The sequence below is a fragment of the Oryctolagus cuniculus genome, chromosome X (assembly GCF_964237555.1).
Source record: "Oryctolagus cuniculus chromosome X, mOryCun1.1, whole genome shotgun sequence".
NCBI lineage: Eukaryota > Metazoa > Chordata > Mammalia > Lagomorpha > Leporidae > Oryctolagus > Oryctolagus cuniculus.
The window spans coordinates 101494361-101515245 of record NC_091453.1 but is presented as its reverse complement, the minus strand read 5'-3'; the positions used below and the strand labels follow the sequence as shown (position 1 = coordinate 101515245).

General features: G+C 39.2%; 1 protein-coding gene across 25 annotated transcripts in view; it reads left to right on the top strand.

Moving 5' to 3' along the window:
* Positions 1-20885, top strand: part of THOC2 (THO complex subunit 2) — a 119067-nt gene that overhangs the window by 37274 nt on the left and 60908 nt on the right. For all 25 annotated transcript variants that reach the window (XR_007912187.2, XR_011385341.1, XM_008273167.4 and 22 more), the window contains exons 8-12: positions 5047-5213; positions 11701-11793; positions 12986-13141; positions 14765-14937; positions 16180-16375. Coding sequence is in view for 23 of the 25 variants with exons in the window: in XM_008273167.4 (XP_008271389.2) it covers positions 5047-5213; positions 11701-11793; positions 12986-13141; positions 14765-14937; positions 16180-16375 (785 nt within the window). In the remaining 2 variants the exon portion in view is untranslated. The remainder of the gene's footprint in view (positions 1-5046; positions 5214-11700; positions 11794-12985; positions 13142-14764; positions 14938-16179; positions 16376-20885) is intronic.

Here is a 20885-nt window from a genome sequence, read left to right as displayed (position 1 = left end):
AGTTCTTTCTACTTTCCAAGTTGTTTCATTTTGTTGAAAGCTTGGTTTTTTCTTTATATTTTAAGGCCCATTTTGTCTGGTTACTGAGACTATAAAAATCTTTTTTAAGATTTATTTTATTTATTTGAAAGGCAGAGTTACAGAGAGAGGAGAGACAGAGAGAGGTCTTCCATCTGCTGATTCACTTCCCAAATGGCAGCAATAGCTGGGTCTGGGCCAGACTGAAGCCAGGAGTTTCTTGCAGTTCTCCCATGTTGGTGCAATGGCCCAAGGTCTTGGACCATCTTCCACTGCTTTTCCACCCAATTAGCAGAGAGCTAGATTGGAAATGGAGCAGCCGAGACTTGAACCTGGTGCCCATGTTGGATGCTGATGTTGCAGGTGGCAGCTTTATATGCTAAGCCACATTGTCAACCTATAATTATGTTATTTTTGTCTGAAATGTATACACTAGACAACTCTTCCGGTCATGTTTACAGTATTTTCCTGGTGTTTTATTTTCCTGTTTAGAAGCTCAGTTTGGCTGTATTGCTATAAAAGCCACTGTCAGTTTAATCACAGCTCTTATCTGTAGTTGCAGTTGTTCCAATATACGACCATCTTGTTCATCTTTGGGAGGAAACTTCAGTTACTGTCCAATGCATTTCTTTAAAAATATCATCCAGGAGGCGTGTACTCTCAAGGGTAGAGGAGGCTCTGTGTTATAAGCACTTGGCACCTAGTAGTTACTTAATATTTATTTAAATGAAGGAATGATTTAATGATTATAGTAAAGTCTGTCATTTCTTTATTTTTCCATTGTTCCCTTCCAGTATGTTTCCCTGTTGGTTCCTCAAAAGACATAAAAGCTGTGTGTGTGTGTGTGTGTGTGTGTGTTTGTATGTATGTATGTATATGTATTCCTTAATGTAAATGGTGGTAGAGGTAGGGAGCAAGCTGGTCCTGATCTCTCTAGATCATAAGATTGTAGATGTTTGAGCTGGATGAAATCCTTTCTAAGATGCTTGAATACAAGAGTGTCTATATTCTACCTCAATTTCCACTAGAAAATACTTTTTTGGCTATTCAGTCTTATTGATTGTTATTAGAGTCTTATTATATGTGAAATAAGTTAACTGTTATTAGAAACTAAGGTTTTGGAAATGATTTTTCTAAACTTTCAGTTTGGCTACTTTTTCTATATTATAGGTGATATTGGTTGGACTAACTTACAGCACCTGAGATTTTAATAGAAAAGTAACCGGCCACTTTTTCTTTTGAGAAAGATGCGAAGATTGATATCTGTTATAAGTGAAAGTGCATGCTACTTCTTCTATATTCTTTTTTTTTTTTTTACAGGCAGAGTGGACAGTGAGAGAGAGAGAGACAGAAAGGTCTTCCTTTTGCCGTTGGTTCATCCTCCCATGGCCGCCGCAGCCGGTGCGCTGTGGCCGGCGCACCACGCTGATCCGATGGCAGGAGCCAGGTACTTATCCTGGTCTCCCATGGGGTGCAGGGCCCAAGTACTTGGGCCATCCTCCACTGCACTCCCTGGCCACAGCAGAGAGCTGGCCTGGAAGAGGGGCAACTGGGACAGAATCCGGCACCCCGACCGGGACTAGAACCCAGTGTGCCAGTGCTGCAAGGCGGAGGATTAGCCTAGTGAGCCGTGGCGCCGGCCTACTTCTTCTATATTCTTAAATTGAATGTAGAAAGAAATGAGTTCTAGACAGTACTGATTACTGATAAAATAGTCTTGATGAGAAACATAAAATAAACATAATTTCAATGGTTCACGTTCTAGCACATTGAAAATATAAACTTCAAAGAATTGTGAATGAATGACTTTAAAGATGTCCATATAATATGTTGCTTGTTGTAGTCCTTATTCACAAATTGTGCATATGTAGACTTACGGGTAATTTTACGCTCTCGAGTTTTTCAAAATTAAGTATCTCTCTGTTCTCTATGATAGAATAGGGTGCTATTCATTTTTTTTTGTTAGTGACTTCACTTTTATATTTTGTAAATATGGATGTTATAGCATTGGAGAATTTGCCAGATCTTACTTCCATAATATACTGTTGTTAGTATTATAGCAATTTGGTGGTATTTTTTCCGTTTTATTCAGCTTTAGTTGTTATACAATAAACTGCATGTATTTAAAGGTTGAAACTGAATTTTAGCGTAAGTACATCTGTGAAAATATCATAGACAAGATAATGCACATTCTGTCAACCCTCCACCCCAATTTCCTCTTGTTCTTTTGTGTTCATCTCCCTTTCTATCCCTTTATTTCTCCCCACACAGCTGAAAATTTGCTTTCTGTTCTGTAGTTTAATTGGCTTTTTCTAGAATTCTTCTATAAAATCATATAGTGTAAATTCTTTTGGTCTGACATGTCATGCAGCACAATTATTTGGTGATTTCTTCCTTGTTCCCTGCATCTGTAGTTCTTCACATTTTACTGCTGAGTACTAATCCACTGTACTTGTGTATACTACATGTCATGCAGCACAATTATTTGGTGATTTCTTCCTTGTTGTTCCCTGTATCTGTAGTTCTTCACATTTTACTGCTGAGTACTAATCCACTGTACTTGTGTATACTACAGTCTGTTGATCCATTCACATGTTGGTGGACATGTGTGTGTATTTCCTATTACAAATAAAGCTGCTGTGAATATTTGTATACAACTATTTGTATGAACATAGACATTTATTTCTCTTGGGTAAATACTTAGGAATGGAATGGCTGGGTCATATGGCAGGTGTGGGATTAACATTTAAAGAATCTGCCAGTTTTATGAAAAGTTATTTGCATCATTTTACATTCCTATCAGTAGCAGTTAATGAATCAGATTGCTAGTTTGTATTTACTTTTTAAAAATAAGATATTGTTGGTTTGGAAGGCAGAGTGACATAGAGAGAAGAGGAGGCAGAGAGAGAAAGCATTTTCCATTTGCTGGTTTGTTCCTAAATGGCCGCAATGGCCCAGGGTTGGATCAAGCCAGAGCCAGGAGCTCTGTATGGGTTTCCCAAGTGGGTGGCAGGGGTCCAGAAATTTGGGCCATAATCTGCTGCTTTCCCAGGTGGATTAGCAGGGAGCTTAATTGGAAGTGGAGCAGCAGGTGGCAGCTTAACCTACTGAGTCACAATGCTGGCCTCTAGATTCACTCTTTAAATTTATAGAGGCCATACTTTTTGAAAGTACATGTGGAGGCAAAACACTGAGAAACTTTTCTCCAAACTTTAGGGAAATACATTTTTGAAAATCTTATGAAAATCTGGAACTGTATTCAACAGGACATGATTGCCTCATTAATCCTTCTATACCTTGGAATGCAAAATGGAAGAAAATGTGTTCTTAAATTTAGATCACATAAAGGGAAAAATAGTTACTTGGAGAAGGACTTAGTTTTCTTTTTTTTTTAAGGTTTTATTTATTTATTTGAGAGAGAAAGTTAGAGACAGATGGAGAGTCAGAGAGAAAGATCTTCTTCCATTGGTTCACGCCCCAAGTGGCCGCAACAGCTGGAGCTGTGCCAATCCGAAGACAAGAGCTCGGAGCTTCTTTTGGGTCTCCCACGTGGGTGCAGGGGCCCAAGGACTTGGGCCATCCTCTACTGCTTTCCCAGGCCATAGCAGAGAGCTGTACTGGGAGAGGAGCAGCTGGGACTGGAACCAGTGCCCATATGGGATGCCGGCCCCACAGGCAGAGGATTAACCTACTGCACCATAGCGCAGGCCCTGGATTTACTTTTCTAAGTGACTCTAAGATACTATGAAGCAGACTTCAGTTTTGCAGTGCTTAATATAAATAACTTTGGGAAAATGTTTTACAAAAAAAGCATAGGGCTGGGTTATATGAGGGAACTTCAAAAAGTTCATGGAAAATGGAATAAAAGATGTTTATTTTGGTGCAAAATTTTTTTAATTTCAGGCATAGTTTTATGATATGCATTTTCATGAACTTTTAAACAAAAGGTTTATTAGTTTGGAAGGGGGAGAGTTTATTAATTTGGAAGGGGGATACAGAAAACTGCTATCTCATGCTTACTCTGGGTCCTAAGAGTAGAGTAATTTTTATTGAGAGGAATGGTGTTTGGAATTACCTATATTATTTACATTAATTTTTCTATTTTTTCCCTGTGTGCAGAAGTTGAATTCTTCTAACTGAAATGTGCATATGATGTGACTGCACTGTATTATAATTATGGAAATAGCTGAGGATGAATGCATATAGAGTTAATAATGTTTTGAGTATAGGGTAGCTGGTAGGAACGTTTGTTAAATTCATGTCCATTGACCCTTTTTAGTTAAGTCTAGTACTCAAGAACACTTATTTAGTATTTATTTGCCTTTTTTTCCCTGTTCTACTGAGGTTACCTTCTTCCTTTTGTTTTTATGTGTGTCATCTATACTCCTTTCTTGTGTCCCTTGATATTCTCTGTTCTCTTAGTACCAGTAGTATATCACATTTCCCTTTACAATGCTATTAAAAACCATAAATATAAATCAGTGGTATAGGTATATCTTATAGCTCTGTTATGCATGTAAAATAAACTCAAATTTCCTTTACAAATAATGGTCTCCTTTTTGTGAATCTAAACTTTTAGCAGTTTATCACATTCTATATACTTATGTCTAAAAGTAAAATTCTTTAGTTGTCTAACATGTAACCAGCATTGTTTGGTTTTCATATTTAGCTAGGAATTAACGTGGATACTTCTGACTAGCCTAAGTAGTCAAGAACTAGTGAGACAGTGTGGCATCAAAGAATGCTTACTTGAATAGTGTCACAAATCCTGGACTCTACCCTCAGACCTGTCATTAATATATTTTGTGATCCAGGGCACGTCACGTTTCTTTCTGTAATATGTGTAGAGTACACTTTATGATCTTGAAAGTTATGAAGATGTTCCTATGGGGAAGAGGAAGCAAAACTGTAATAAGTTATTAAAAAAAAAAAGTTTTACCTGCCTGTATGTTATACCTGAAAGTTAATGGCTTTACTATAAATGATGCATAATCACTTTTGAATTTGTGTATATCTCCTCTGTTGCAGGATGCTTTAATCTGGATCCCAATAGAGTTTTGGATGTCATTTTAGAAGTGTTTGAATGCAGGCCAGAACACGATGACTTCTTTATATCTTTATTAGAATCTTACATGAGTATGTGTGAACCGCAAACACTGTGTCATATTCTTGGATTCAAATTCAAGTTTTATCAGGTAAAAAATTATGTGTGTGTATGTATGGGGGGGGAGAGGATGTGTGTGTGTGTGTAGGTTAATCCCATAATTTTTTATGTATACTTTGAATTTTATTTGTAAGTGATTGGTTTCGGCTTAGGCATTCTATAGAGCAGAGTAGATAGATAAGTGGAAAGCTAACAATGAATGATGTGATGTGAAAGCCTAGGGGAAAGCATAATTAATTTTTGTCTCAGGAAAGGTAAAGTCAGAAAAGACTTTACAGATGTGACCATTTTTCTTTTCTTGTACGTGATCCTTGAAGGATAAGTAGGAATTTGTTGGTTGTTTTCTATGCAGGAATAACAGTATGAGAGTGAAGGTGTAGTGGTGTGAATATACATAATAGATTGAAGGAATGGTCCATGGTCTGATAAGGCTGCATTGTAAAATGGGAAAAGATGGGACAAAAAATGAGGTTGGAAAGGTAGGCACCTTTTAGGTTGTCATGGACCTTGAATACTGTATTAGAATTTTATTGTGAATTTTTTTCTGGATGTGAATAAATGAGGCATATTTTATATCTTTTTTCAGTTAAATTATAATTGCTATCAAGATAATTTGTGCCTCTGATTATTTCTCTCAGTCCATCTTTCACATTGCTACTGCTATTTTCTTTTTTAAAAGGTTTATTTGAAAGGCAGAGTTAGGAGGAGAAATACCCAGGGACAGATCTTCTGTCTGCTGGTTCACTCCAAACGGTTACAGTGCTTGGGGCTAGGCCAGATTAAATCCAGGAGCCAGGAGCTTCTTCCAAATCTCTCACATGGGTTGCAGGGACCTAAGGCATTGGGTCATCTTCAGTTGCTTTCCCAATCAGATAAGCAGGGAGATGGATCGAAAGTGGAGCAGCTAGGACTCAAACCCACACCCATATGGGATGCCAGCAGTGTAAGTGTAAGTGGTGGCTTAACCTGCTGCACCACAGTGCTGGCCCTTCTACTGTTACTTTCTAAAAGAGATCTGAAGCATTTCACTGATCAAAAACCTTTGCATGTGGGATGAAATTCAATCTTGGTAAACATGTCAGAAAAAGCCCTTCACAATCTGGCACTGTTTTTTCTTTCTTTAGTAATTTTTCCCTTAAATCTAATATTCTAGTCTTATCAAATGACCAGACATTGCCTGCATTTAGTTATAAATATTGTTTTGTTTGTAGGATTCCTTATTACTAGAAAGCTATCCATATCCAACCCTCTCACTTCTCTTTTCATCTTGTCAGCTCTTTGTTAAGGTCAAATATTGCTCTATAAAGTCTTAGCTGACACTTCATCTGTGTACTTCTTAATCTGTAGTCTCAAAACTTCACATATACTTCTTTGTTTTTAAGATTGATTTATTTATTTGAAAGAGTTACGGGGAGTGGGGTGGGGGGTGGGGGGAGAGAGAGAGAGAGAAAGGAGAGACAGATCTTCCATTTGTTGGTTCACTCTCCATATAGCTGGAGCTGGGCCTGTCTGAAGCCACACAATTCTGATGAGGACCCTCACCTACAAAGGCCTCATTTTCAGTGTTCGTTAGAATCAACATAGTGTATTGTTACTATTTGCATTTTATTTATTTATTTAAGATTAATTCATTTATTTGAAAGTCAGAGTTACATGGTGTGTGTGTGGGGGGAGTCCTTCCATCCGATGGTTCACTCCCCAGTTTGCTGCTGTGCCAGTCTGAAACCAGGAGCCAGGATCTTCTTTGAGGTCTCCCACGTGGGTGCAGGGGCCCAAGGACTTGGGCCATCTTCCACTGCTTTCCCAGGCCATAGCAGAGAGCTGGATCGGAAGTGGAGTAGCCGGGACTCGAACCATGCCGGTGCTTCAGGCCAGAGCATTAACCCCCCTGTGCCACAGTGCTGGCCCCTGCATTTTTTTTTTTTTGACAGGCAGAGTGGACAGTGACAGAGAGAGACAGAGAGAAAGGTCTTCCTTTGCCGTTGGTTCACCCTCCAATGGCTGCCGCGGGCAGCGCGCTGCGGCCGGCGTGCTGTGGCCGGCGCACCGCGCTGATCCGGTGGTAGGAGCCAGGAGCCAGGTGCTTTTCCTGGTCTCCCATGGGGTGCAGGGCCCAAGCACCTGGGCCATCCTCCACTGCACTCCCTGGCCACAGCAGAGAGCTGGCCTGGAAGAGGGGCAACCGGGGCGTTTTATTTTTTAAAAAAGAATTATTGTTTGTTTATTTGAAAGGCAGAACGACAGAGACAGAGAAGACAGAGAACAGAGTTATGTATCTTCTGTCTGCTAGTTTACTCTCCAAATGGCTACAACAGCTGGGTCTGGTCCAGGCTGAAGCCTGGAGCCGGAATGTCCAGCCTGATCTCCCACATGGATGACAGGGCCCAAGTACTTGGGCCATCTTTGTCTGCCTTCCCAAAGCACATTAGCATGAAACTGGAACGGAAGCAGAGTAGCTGGAACTCTAACCAGCACTCAGATAGGGAATGCCAGAGTCCCATTCAACAAGGGTGACTTAACCCGTTGCACCATAACATCCGCCCCACTATTTGCTTTTTATATACTTGTAGCCACTTAGTTATTGTCACTTATTCTCACTTTACTCTCCAGCAATTTAAAAATTAGCTTTGAAAATTGCTAGCATTCAAAGATACGTTTCTGTGGAGAGCCCTCATGGCTGCCCTGGAATTGACTTTGCCACTTGTGTGTTTTATTTTATTAACATGTTTAAAGAATTTATATATATATATATATATATATATATATATATATATATGAAACATGCATATGTGTGCACCGCTGTTGGTTCACTACCCAAATGCCCACAACATTTGGTGCTGGGCCAGGAGCTGGGAATTCAATCTGGTGGCAAAGTGACAGGAACCCAGTTACTTGAGCCATCACTGCTACCTTCCAGGGTCTGAATTAGCAAGAGCAAGAAGCTACAGTCAGGAGCCAGAGCTGGGAATCAAATCCAGGTACTATGAGATGTGGTTTTGACATCTCAACCATTATCTTAACCTCTAGGCTGAACACCACCCTGTGATCCCTATTTTAAAATATTAGTTTATCTCAACATGGTGTCCTCCAGTTGCATCAAATGGTAGAATTTCATTCTTTGATAGCTGAATAATATTCTGTTGTGTGTATGTATATACACACACACACACACACACACACACACCACATTTTCTGTATCCATTCATCTGATAATGGAAATCTTGGTTGGTTCCAAATTTTGGCTGTAGTGAACAATACTAGTATAAACATGGTGGTGTAGGTATCTCTTTGATACATTGTGTACAAGTCTTTTCAATATGTACTCTGAAGTGGGGTTGCTGGATCATATAGCAAGTCTATTTCTAGTTTTTTAAGAAATTTCCACACTGTTTTCCATAGTGGCTGCCCTAACTGACATTCCCACCAACTGTATGTAAGTGTTCCCCTTTGTCCACATCATTGCCAGCATTTGTTTCTCTTTGTGTTTTGGATTTTAGCCATTCTGACAGGGTTGAGATGATACCTCATTGTGGTTTTGATTTCCATTTCCCCGATGGCTAGTGATGCTGAGCAATTTTTCAAATATTTGTTGGCCACTTGTATTTCTTTTGAGAACTGTCTATTGAAGTCCTTTACCCATTTCTCACCTAGATTGGTTGTTTTTGTTGTTGAATTTTCAAGATTTTATTTATTTATTTGAGAGGTAAGAGTTCCAGACAGAGGGAGAGATAAAGATCTTCCATCTGCTGTTTCACTCCCCAGATGGCCACAATGGCTGGAGCTGAGCCGATCCAATCCAAAGCCTGGAGCCAGGAGCTTCTTCTAGGTCTCCCACACGGTTGCAGGGGCCTAAGCACGAACATCTTCTAATGCTTTCCCAGGCCTTTGCAGAGAGCTAGATTAGAAGAGGAGCAGCCCCGACATGAACCAGTGTCCATATGAGATGCCCATGCCACAGATGGAGGTTTAGCATTCTAAGCCACAGCACCAGCCCCCTGTTGAGTTTTTTGAGTTGCTGATATATTTGGGATATTGATCCTTTGTTAGATAGGTGGTTTGCAAATATTTTTTTCCCATTCTGTTGGATGTCTCTTTGCTCTATTGATCATCCTTTGCTGTGCAAAAGCTTCTGGATTTGATAATAGTCCCATTTGTTTACTTTTTTTCTTTAAGGTTTATTTACTTATTTATATGGCAGAGTTACGGAGAGGCAGAGAGAGAGAGAGAGGAGATGGATGTCTTCCATCCACTGGTTCACTCCCTAAATGGCCGCAATGGCTGGAGCTGAGCCGATCTGAAGCCAGGAGCCAGGAGCTTCTTCTAGGTTTCCCAGGCGGGTGCAGGGGCCTAAGCACTTAGACCATCTTCTGCTGCTTTCCTGGGCCATAGCAGAGAGCTGGATCAGATGTTGAGAAGCCAGGACTGGAATCAGCGCCCAAATTGGATGCCGGCACTGCAGGCAGTAGCTTTATCCACTACACCACAGCACCAGCCCCCACTCCCCCATTTGTTTAGTTTTGCTTTTGTTGCCTGTACTTTGGGGATCTTGTACAAGAAGGGGTCCCCTACAACTGTGTTTTGGAGTGTTTCTCCTATGTTTTCTTCAGCAGCTTTGTTGTCTCAGGTCTTAAGTTTATGTCTTTGATCCATCTTGAGTTGATTTTTGTATATGGTGAGAGGTATGGATCTAATTTCATTCTTTTACATATATACATCCAGTTTTGCCAGCACCTTGTTGAAGAGATTACCCTTCACTGTATGGTCTGAGCACTTTTGTCAAAAATAAGTTGGCTGTATGTACATGGATTAATTTCTGGGCTCTCTGCTCTGTTATTGGTCTATGTGTCGATTATTATGACAATACCAAGCTGTTTTACTTACTATAGCTTTGTAGTATGCTTTGAAATCAGGTATTGTGATGCTTCCACCTTGCTTTTCTTGCTCTGGATTGCTTTGGGTATTCGTGCTCGTTTGTAATTCCATAAATAGAATTGTTTTTTTCTAATCCTATGAGGAATGCCATGATAGGACTTGCATTGAGTCTGTAAATTACTTTAGGTAGTATAGACATTTAAAAAATATTGATCTTTGCTATCCATGAGCATGGAAAACAAACTTTTTCTGTATCCTTGATAATTTAATCAATATTTTGTGGTTTTGTAGAGATCTTTCACTTTCATTAAATTTATTGCTAAATATTTGATTGTTTTTGTGGCTGTTGTGAATGGGATTTCTTTCTTGATTGATTTCTCTTTCTGTGAGCTCATCATTAGCATGTAAAAAAGCTACTGTTTTTTGATATGTTTTCTAACTTGCAACTTTAGTGGGTTGGTTTGGACTCAGAAAGAGAATTACCACATGTTCTCCCTTACATTTGGGAGCTAAAACTTTAAAAATTAACAAAAAAGAAATAAGAGATGTCTGTGTGTATCAGTATTGCTGAAAATGTAGTTTTGTAAAACTTTTAAACTTTTGCAAAACCAATGGTTAAGAATGTTATACTACTGTAGTTTTAGAGATCTGTGATCAATTTAAAATTTACTGTATATGGGTGAAATGGTCATTTTTCCATTTATTGTTTATGGCTGTTGTCTGTAGTCCCAGTAAACCAGGGTCTTCTTGATTTTTACTTGTTAAAATTCTTATTTGGTGAAGTATTAAGACTTTTTACTGTAATGTAATTTTAAAATGTTATCTTAAAATAAAAAAAGGCAGGAAGAAAGGGAAAAAGAATGAGGGAGACAATATCATTATGTTCTTAGAATTCCATCTACAGATCACATTGAATCTGTTAAAAATTCTATTAAAAAATTAAAAGATCCTGTATAATTCTTCAGCCATCCAAATGAAGTAAATGATCTCAGATTAATAGTTTTTCATATGTCTTATTTTTACGAAACTTATTGAATCTGTCCTAGTTCTACAGCATACTTTCACAATTGCTTTTAAAGTGATATCTGTGTACTTTGACTTACATCTCTGAAACTACTGCTTGAATGCTTTTTGATTTCATACCTATATCTTAAAGTTTCTGATTCGTCTACCAAAATTTATTGATTGATTTGTAATAGACACCTGTTTTAAAGGGGAGATTAGCTGGCGATCGATAAGATCAATAAAAGATTTAGGGAGGAAAGTATTAAGGAAACGTACGGTTCTATCCTTACACATTTATCAGTCTTAATATATCTGCATCTCCACTGAGAGCTACTTGGAAAAACAAGTGAAGGAAACACATAAATAGACAGAAACACATACTATTATACAGTATAAAGTCATGCTTATTCAGTTGTTAATTTTATTCAAAAGTTAACTTGCATTGTAGAATGTGTCCATCTTGAAACTGCTTTCCTTTCATCAGAAGATGGTTCCAATGTTGATGTAATAATCATTGTCCTAAATTCAGATGATTGGTGTGATGAGAAAGAGTGATGAAGTGTGTTCTTGGCTTAGAGTTATTTGATAGATTTTAATTGCTGTACTTTATACACTCTAAAATTTTCTTTCTGTTTTTTAAGGAGCCAAATGGCGAGACTCCATCATCTTTATACAGAGTTGCAGCAGTACTTCTGCAGTTTAATCTTATTGATTTAGATGATCTTTATGTACATGTAAGTTAAGTGGGATGTTAAAAATATTTTGATGTCTAACTCTCGGGTAAGAAAGAGGGAGTAGTCATCTACATAGCACTCCAAGGCTGGTGCTAGGCTCTCAAGTATTTTTTTTGAAGCACCAATACATTATTGCTTTGCATTTATAAAGTGAATGAATTTAATTCCTTGAAAAAAATCACAGAAATCAAATACCTTTTCATCACCTCTATGGAGTTTAAGATTGGATATAAAGCTTAAGTTCTTAAGTGTCAGTAAGGAAATAACTTCCTTGCCTATCTGGAGTAAGTCTTTTTCTCTAACTTGGAAACACTCATAATCTAGCAAGGTAGAAAATACAGTTTTGCATACATAGTAGGTACTCTTTTGGAGGTATTCACAAAGTGCTGTTTGATCTCAGAGTAGATAGTGTTCATATATTTAGAGGGAGTAGTTTAGAAGAGTTTTCCAAATAGTGATGTCAAACCGGGATCTTGATAAATGAGAAGTAGTTGCTAAGGCTTAAATGATGGGAAGATTTTTAGGTAGAATTAACTGAATGTTGTAAGGGCAGGAGGTTTGAAAGGACTTTACTATCGCTTTTTGGAGAACATCAGGAAGCTCAGAGTGGTTGGAGCCTAGAATGGTTTATATAGGGAATGAGGATAGAGAAGTTGTTGGGGGTAAGCTATACGGAATGGTTTTAATGACATAGTAAGAAGTCTGGATTTTTCTCTTGGGAGTAGAGTGGCATTCAGGTTTTAACAAAGAGAAGTGTTGTACAAATTGAGAATATAAAAAATTTGTCAGAAAAGGGAGAATTTGAAGAGAGAGGTATGAATTTAGAGGCTAATATAGAGTAGCATAGCAAATGGAAAATACAAAAATGATAGATTTAATACTGATATGTTTAACAATAAATGCAAGCAGACTAAGTGCTATTGTTACGATGATGACAATTATCAGATGAGATTAAAATCAATTTGTTGATTTGAAAATATGAAACTGTGAACTGCTAACTCATTTTAAGAGGTGTACAAAATTTAGTACTTGTTAAATTCTAAGAAAATAACAAACTTATTTGGAAGGGAAACCATGGTCGTGAATAGGAGACTTCTTATTTGCATTTTTTCAGTTGAGAATAGTGTTTGCTTTTATATGAGCAGGTGGTTAATATTAGCTGTTTCATTAAATTTTAATGACTTATTTTTAGCTTCTTCCAGCTGATAATTGTATTATGGATGAACATAAACGGGAAATTGTGGAAGCTAAGCAAATTGTTAGAAAACTTACGATGGTTGTATTGTCTTCTGAAAAAATGGATGAACGAGAGAGAGAAAAGGAAAAAGAAGAAGAGAAAGTAGATAAGGTATATAATTCATTCTAGTAAAATTAATAATGTCTTCTGGACTTAAAGTCACAAATTTTTTTTTTGACAGGCAGAGTAGACAGTAAGAGAGAGAGACAGAGAGAAAGGTCTTCCTTTGCCTTTGGTTCACCCTCCAGTGGCCGCCGTGGCCGGCGCACCGTGCTGATCCGATGGCAGGAGCCAGGTACTTCTCCTGGTCTCCCATGGGGTGCAGGGCCCAAGCACTTGGGCCATCTTCCACTGCCTTCCCTGGCCACAGCAGAGAGCTGGCCTGGAAGAGGGGCAACCGGGACAGAATCCAGCGCCCCGACTGGGACTAGAACCCGGTGTGCCGGCGCTGCAAGGCAGAGGATTAGCCTAGTGAGCCGTGGCGCCGGCCACAAAATTTTAAACTTCTAATAATTAATCAGCTTATGGATGGATGCAGAATCTCCTAGTTTTTTAATTTTGCTGAGAATGGATTTTCAGAATACTCAAAAAAGCATTTTTAAAAAGTTAATATAGGAAACCAAAACAGACAGGAAGCAAAAGTGATTATCTGATGTCATCTTCCTACAAAGGGCTGCCATATTTTTTTACTTAGTAAGTTTCAAAATGTATTTTAAGTAAAACCACAAAATATATTTATGGTCTTTGTATTAATGTTCCATTCGTAAAGGGATTCTCCCTCCTTTTTTTTTATTTGAAAGGCAGAGTTACAGAGAGGGGGGCAGAGAGAGAGCTATCTATCTTCCATCTGTTGGTTCACTTCCCAGATGGCCCCAGTGGCTGGGGCTGTGCCATGCAAAAGCTGGAGCCTGGAGTTCCTTCTTGGTATCTTACTTGGGTGCAAGGGCCCATGCACTTGGGCCATTCAGCTGCTTTCCTAGGCATATTAGCAGGGAGCTGGATCGAAAGTGGAGCAGGGGCTGGTGCTGTGGCGCAGTGGGTTAATGCCCTGGCCTGAAGCATTGGCATGCCATATGGGTGCCGGTTTGAGACCTGGATGCTCCGTTTCCAATCCAGCTCTCTGCTGTGGTCTGGGAAAGCAGTAGAAGATGGCCCAAGTCCTTGGGCCCCTGCACCCACGTGGGAGACCCGGAAGAAGCTCCTGACTCCTGACTTCGGATAGGCGCAGCTCCAGCCATTGCAGCCAGTTGGGGAGTGAACCAATGAAAGGAAGACCTTTCTCTATGTCTTTCCCTCTCTCTGTCTGTAACTCTTCCTCTCAAATAAATAAATAAAATCTTTTTTAAAAAAAGTGGAGCAACCGGTACTTTTGTATTGGATGCTGGTGTCACAGATGGTAGCTTTACCCCCAATGCCACAAGACTGGCCCCCAGGGAATTCTCAAATATGAATGAATTTTGGTTGCCTATGGCACAATATAATGTTAAGTAGAACTTAATCCCAAGTCTGTAAACTATAATACCTGTGCCTGCTAAATGAAAAAGTGGAGTCTTTTTTTTTCTCAGTTAAAAACCTTGGATTGTATTCTCAGGACAATGCTATTCAATTTCCCATTAATGACAACTATTTTTGATATCAATTGTATTGTGTAGCTCAGTTTTTAAAGTGAAACAGTATTAATATTTTTTTGATTCCTGTATCTTAAGTATCTTTGATGTGACTGTTTATTTTTAGCCACCTGACAACCAAAAGCTTGGTTTATTGGAAGCCTTGTTAAAGATTGGTGATTGGCAGCATGCCCAGAACATTATGGATCAGATGCCTCCCTACTATGCAGCTTCACATAAGCTAATAGCCCTTGCTATCTGCAAGCTTATTCACATAACTATTGAGCCTCTCTACCGAAGGTATGTTACTGTATACTCATCTTTGAGATAGAAATTGTTTAGGACTACAAAGGCAATGTTGCATATTTATCTTGTCTCCTCAAACCAAGCATACACTCTAGTGCATTTTATCAAGAGATTAGAATTATTCCCAGAAATTTTCAGTCTGATAAATGTTAATGAGTGACTTGTCTCCTCATGCCTAGACCAGGTATTCTAGAACATGTTATTGGAGTGTAATTTACAAATGATAGGTTCAATTTCTAGGTTTGGTTTGTTCCGTTAGGAATGAAAACTCCATTTTCCTATTTTTTGACTTGTCTTCCTCTCTTGGAGCAGGGAATTCCTGTTTTTATTTTTATTTAGTGTAATTTTCCTCTACCCTGGATTGAGTGGCTCTGAGGATGTTGTCTCTGTTGGCCTTATCTCTCCTGGTGTATAAGATGGTGTTCTGGAAATTACCAGTAAAGCCTCTCTCATGATCCTTAGTTACTGTGTTGACCAGTCATGTAGCCCTCAGCCTACTTGCAGAATACTTAAGAGCACTATTGGCAGCAGCTCTGGCTTCAGCCCACAGATCAGAGCCTGCCTCAAAAGCCCCAGCCTTGTGATCGTGCATAGCTGCTGATTGCTGCCTTCAGTGCCACCTGGGCTGTGGAACATGAAGGTTTCTTCTCATAGAGTGACCCCTGTGACTCCACAGCGGGACACCTGCTCAGCAGGTGAGAACTCTGGGCATTCTATCCTTTTTAGTGTCACACCTTCCTTCATTATTCAACTCACCTTCCCTGCCACCACCTCCCTCATACTCGGTCTGGGTATTGGAACCCAGACTAAGAAATGTTAATTGACATGAATCAGTGTTGTTATATCCATAATTTTCTGTTTCATTTTCCAGTGTCTCAGAGGTCCATCCCTCTTCCCCATTTCTATATCCAAATTCTTAATACTGTCCAAGTTTGAAAACAAATGATATGTATTGAATGTTACTTGGGATCTACGTTTCTTGGATTTCCTATTCTTAAGTGGTTAATTTGAAACACTGTCCTCTTAGCTGTATTTTTTTCCTATAATATTGTTTTTGTATTTTTTCTACCAGTTGAGAATTATCTGTTACAATAACATTAGGCACAATTGAAATACAGAAATCAAATATGAGCAGGAGTTTAACTTACTAATTAAGATGACTGTTAACTTAAAATGGAAGGTATTGTATAGTGTATATCTATATACATGTATAAATATTTTGCTCTTTTTAAATAGAGTTGGCGTTCCTAAAGGTGCTAAAGGCTCACCTGTTAATGCTTTGCAAAACAAGAGAGCACCAAAACAAGCAGAGAGCTATGAAGATTTGAGGAGAGACGTGTTCAATATGTTCTGTTATCTTGGTCCTCACCTTTCTCATGATCCCATTTTATTTGCAAAGGTTGTGCGCATAGGCAAGTCATTTATGAAGGAGGTCAGTAAGATTTTTCTTTCAAGCAAATTTAAATTTTGAAATGAAAATGTTGTGAGTATACTTGTATTACAGGTATTCTAGGAACAAAACTAAAGTGAACCCAATTTAAGATTATGTTGAGTAAGATTTGTGGAAAGTCATTGTGTCTTAACCGTTTATGTAAAGATTGTTAGCTGAGTTCCCCTCCTCAGAAAATATGCTATGGACAAGTGGCTGCTTTATGAATCCTCTTATAATTAGTGGTTACTTTTCTCTTGCTTGTTTTCTACTCATTTACATGCCTTCAGTTTTCAATCCTTACTGTTATATTTAAGAAGGGTCTTCAACCTCAGAATGTTGAAGACCTATTTATATGTTTTAAGTAAACTTTTTATTGAAATAAAACATAATTGTATAGCTCACTGTCTTTTCCCAAACTAAACACCCATGTGTTCACCTCCCAAATCAAGAGATAAAACAAAGACTACCAGCAACCCAGGGTCTCCTTTGTACTCCCTTCAAGTCATTACCCCAAGTATTATCATCTGTGCAATTTTTTTATTTTAAAAACTTATTTATTTGAAATGCAGAGTGTCAGAGGGCGACTGAGTGAGGGACAGAGTGGGAGAGAGAGGATATATATGTGTGTGTGTGTGTATATATATATCGTTTGATAGATAGAAATATCTTCCATCTGCTGGTTCACTCCCCAAATGGCCACAACAGGCAGGAAGCTAAGCAGGAAAAAGGACCAGGCTGAAGCTAGGAGCCAGGAACTTCATCTGGGTCTTCCACATGGGTGGCTGGGACCCAAGCACTTGGGCCATCATTTGCTGCCTTCCTAGATGTATTAACAGGAAGCTGGATCAGAAGCCAAGCAGCTAGGACTTGAACTAGTACTCAGATATGGGATGCCAGATTCCCAAGGGGCAGCTTAACCCACTGTGCTACAATGCTGGCCCCCTATTTTTTGTTGTTTTAAAAATCAGCTTTGTGGTATACTTTATATAAACATTTCCAATGTTGAATGTATTATTCAGTAAGTTTTGACAAATTTATACAGTTGCATGTCCATCAACACAATTAGTAGAGAATGTTTTTTATCACCCTTGAAAATTTCCTCTTGCCTCTGCTATAAGTTTTCTCCCTCTATTGCTAGTTTCTGGTAACCTCTGAAAGGCTTTCTGTCACTCACTGTAGATTTTGTAGAACTTAATTTAGGTGGAACCGTGTCGTATGTAATCTTTTCTGTCTGGTTTCTTCCACATAATACTTTTGAAATTCATCAAAGTTGTTGATTGCGTCAGCAATTTCTTTCTTGCTGGGTAATATTTCATTATATAGACATACAAGAGTTTATCCACTCACCAAATTGATGGATGTTTGAGTTGTTTGTAGTTGGGGGCTATTATTAATAAAGCTGCTTTGAATATTCTTGTATGACTTTTTTGGGGGACATAATTTTATATGTCCTCAGGAGTGGAATTACTGGATCATAGGAATAAACTCTTTAAGGAATTAAAGGAATTACCCAAATGGTCCATACTGGACCAGTTTGCTTTTCTAGGTGCAGCTTTATAGGATGCTCCAAATCCTTGCTGATACATGCATGGTATTCTTACTCTTGTACATTTTAGTCTTTCTAGTGGGTGTTGTATTTTAATTTGCATTTGCCTGTGACTATTGATGTTGAGCATCTTCTAATGTGCTTATTTGCCATTTGTAATCATCTGTAGTGATTTGTTCATAAATCTTGCCCATTTTTAAGTTGTATTATCTTTTTATTATTGAGTAAATTTCTTCATATATTCTCCATACAAGACCTTTATCAGATATTTGATTTTGATTTTTTTTCTCAGTCACATTTACTTCTTAAGTTTTGTTATCTTTGGAATAGCAAAAATTTTTAGATGTTAATTAATTCCAAGTTAACAGTCTTTTTCTTTTGTGTTTGCTTTTGTGCTGTAAGAAATCTTTGCTCAACCCAAGGTTTTCAGGATGAAAATCTTATACTACATATGTCAAATTAAAGAAATATGTAAACACATAATCATAGAAATAATTACAAGTAACCACAGTATAGAAGACTTCTGTTAATGATATCTAATTTAAGTACGGCAGCTCCTTTTTTTTTTTTTTTTTGACAGGCAGGTTAGACAGTGAGAGAGAGAAAGGTCTTTCTTCTGTTGGTTCAACCTCCAGATGGCCGCTATGGCCGGCGTGCTGTGCTGATCCGAAGCCAGGAGCCAGGTGCTTCCTCCTGGTCTCCCATGCAGGTGCAGGGCCCAAGCACTTGGGCCATCCTCCACTGCCTTCCCGGGCCACAGCAGAGAGCTGGACAGGAAGAGGAGCAACCAAGACCAGAACCGGTGCCCCAACCGGGACTAGAACCTGGGGTGCCGCTGCCGCAGGTGGAGGATTAGCCTAGTGAGCTGTGGTGTCGGCCAACCCCAAGGCAATAAGTAAATCTTGTATAAGAAGTTTAATTGTGGGACCAGCGTCATGGTATAACATGTTAAGCTGCCACCTGCAATGTCAGCATCCCATATGAGCACCTGTTTGAGTCTCAGCTGTTCTGCTTCCCATCTAGCTCCCTGCTAATATGCCTGGGAAGGCAATAGAAGATGGCTGAAGTACTTGAGCCCTGTAATCCATGTGGGAGACCTGGATGGAGTTCAAGGCTCTAGGTTTTGGCCCAGTCCTGTCTATTGGTGGCCATTTGGGGACTGAACTAGCAGATGGAAGATACCTCACTCTCACTCTGCCTTTCAGACAAATAAGTTTTTAGGGAAAAAAATCACTGATAGACTCCTCAATTGCCCACAACAGCTGGGTCTGGGTCAGGCCAAAGCCAGGACCCAAGGACTAAGTCCAGGTGGAAGGGACTCAAACCACTTGAGCCATTGCCTGCTGCCTCCCAGAGTCCACATTGGTAGGAAGCTGAAACTGGGAGTGAAGCTGAGACTTGGACCCAGGTGCTCTAGTATGGGATGTGGGCATCCTAACTAGTGTCTTAACTGCTGCTTCAAATGCCTGTTCCTGCATCTAATTTAGATTTTAAAACTCATTTATCTGAGAGAGAGAGAGGTAGATTTCTTCCATTCTCTGGCTGATTAACTTCCCAAATGCCTGCAATGGTTTGGGCTGGCCCAGGCTTGAGCCAGGATCCAGTAGCTCAGTATGGATTTCATTTGTGTGTGGAAGAGACACAGCTACTTGAGCCATCACCTGCTGCTTTCCAGGGTGAGCATTAGCAGGAAGCTGGGCCCAGGAGCAGAGGCGGGAGTTGAGGCACTTGGAAATGAGAGGCAGCATTAGCAGGAAGCTGGGCCCAGGAGCAGAGGCGGGAGTTGAGGCACTTGGAAATGAGAGGCAGATGTCCCAAGTGGCTTTGGCTTTTCAACAGCTGTGCAAAACACCTGTGCTAATTTTAATTTTAAACAACAATAACTCTTGAAAACTTAAAAGCTGTTGTATATTGATCCTTTAACACCTGAAATGTTTAACTTGGCTTTTAATACTAGTTTTTTATGCCCATAAATGAAAATAGCATAAAAGTTCTCTAAATATGTTAGGTAGTTAGTTATTGTATTTATCATTTATTATATAACGTGCATATAAAAGGGAATCATGACAACGTTTAAACATTTTGATCCTTATGGTCTGGAAAGAATGCCATTTTAACTAGTGCCTTCTCAAAGAGCAGAGTTATGTCTTAGTGCATCCTATCAGGAAGCATGTGAAATCATTTTGTTCTATTACTGATGATTTTAACTTTGATCACTTGGTTAAGATGAGTGCTACCAGCATTTCAGCTGTACTGTTACTGTTTTTCCCTTTAGGAGATACTTTTGGGAATGTAAATAGCCTGTTTCTCATCATACTTCCACCTACCTAGTGCTGGTCTGTCTCTTGTACTAAATAAAGAGCTAAAAAAGTCAGAAGTAAAGACAATAGTCCAGCAGGAAAGCAGGAATGGGCTACAAACAATATTCAAATGAAAAGACTTTTTTTAAAAAAGATTTATTTTATTTATTTGAAAGGTAGAGTTAGGGAGAGAGAGAGAAGTCTTCCATCCACTGGCTTACTCCCCAGATGGCTGCAATGCCCGAGGCTGAGCCAGGCCGAAGCCAGAAGCTTCTTCTGTGTCTCCTGCATGGGTGAAGGGGCCCAAACGTTGCTTTCCCAGGTGCATTAGCAAGGAGCTGGATTGAAGTAGAGTAGCTGGGACTCAAACCAGCACCCACATGGGATGCCGGTGCTGCAGGCAGTGGTTTAACCTATGCCACAATGTCCAAAGATGGTGTTCTTAATTGAGAATCTTGATATCCAGATCTCTTGTTTTGAAAGTCTTTGTTTGGCAACAATTAAAAACTTGTAAGCAGGAGACCAAATATCCAACTTATGGAAGTTGTCCAATACATAAGCATTATATATATGTGTGCACACAATATGTACAATATTGCTTCCAAGATACACAGTTGTTAGGACTGCTGTACCTTGGTTCTGTCCTGGTTGGACCTGGCCCCAG